Source organism: Belonocnema kinseyi, chromosome 10 (genome assembly GCF_010883055.1).
Source record: "Belonocnema kinseyi isolate 2016_QV_RU_SX_M_011 chromosome 10, B_treatae_v1, whole genome shotgun sequence".
Taxonomy (NCBI): domain Eukaryota; kingdom Metazoa; phylum Arthropoda; class Insecta; order Hymenoptera; family Cynipidae; genus Belonocnema; species Belonocnema kinseyi.
The window spans coordinates 83,616,101-83,617,102 of record NC_046666.1 but is presented as its reverse complement, the minus strand read 5'-3'; the positions used below and the strand labels follow the sequence as shown (position 1 = coordinate 83,617,102).

Sequence of the window (1,002 nt, the reverse complement as noted above, 5' to 3'; positions counted from 1 at the left end):
TTCCGTTTCGCTTTTTTTTTCTTTACGCCTGAGAGACCTAATTGTTATTTATTATTGTTTAGAAAAATTGAATTCTACTTTAAAAACTGCAATGTTTTCGAAAAAATTTTATTATAAACACACTTATTTTTTAAATCGCTCACTGTTTTGTTTTGATGCATAGTACATACACCTAGGAAAACTATTTAGGACAAGAGACTGATTTGGCTTATTTTTCTCTAACTTATGCTTTTCTTAAAGTAACCTGATAGTTCAAGTGGCAAATTTATAAATACGCTTGGAAATAATTGGTTTGCGAAAGCAATAAATTTAAAGTTTCGCGTCTAGGTAAAAACGATATTAAACCAAGGCGCTGCTAACTTCCCCTCAATTGATAAAGCGGGAAGTTTGAAAAGGAACACTATCAACGCAAGAAGACCATTACCATCGATTCCAGATTCTCAATTGAAAGGTACTCGATCGACACAATCTTTGCACACAAATTCCATTGAAACTGCGGCTTCGCCTGGTACGGACAAGATGTCGACACTACAGGTATGCCACATTTTTTCATCTTCAAAAGAAAATTTTATTTAAACTGTAACTAAACCGCTGAAAAAGACCCTTTTAAAATCGATGATAATGTAAATTCAATATAAGTTTTCATAATAATTTACAGGAAAGGTACCGAAGGTATCAAGAGGCAATGAGAGCCCAAGATGCAAATAGACGAAGACCTCCTTCCTCAGATGTACCAAAAGATACTATGAGTCCTAAACTTTTCAGCGTTGGCAGTCCTAGACATAGTTTAACATCGTCACCATCTCTGCCAGTTAGAAATATTATTCAATCAGCTAGTGTCTGCGACCTCTCAGCTCAAAATACGTGGAATCCTGAAATGCACCAAGTGAGTATATTTTGCTTGAAATACGAGGGTGGATTGATAAGTTTCCGGCCTGACCAAGAAAAACAACGTTTTTAAGAATTTTTTTTTTTATTTCTCAACATAATCTCCTCCAAGGC

The 1,002-nt window shown here is 35.0% G+C and overlaps 1 protein-coding gene across 7 annotated transcripts in view; it reads left to right on the top strand.

The window, feature by feature from the left end:
• Positions 1–1,002, top strand: part of LOC117182184 — a 175,142-nt gene that overhangs the window by 81,425 nt on the left and 92,715 nt on the right. For all 7 annotated transcript variants that reach the window (XM_033375244.1, XM_033375242.1, XM_033375246.1 and 4 more), the window contains exons 4-5: positions 328–534; positions 659–886. In XM_033375244.1, coding sequence (XP_033231135.1) covers positions 328–534; positions 659–886 — 435 coding nt within the window. The remainder of the gene's footprint in view (positions 1–327; positions 535–658; positions 887–1,002) is intronic.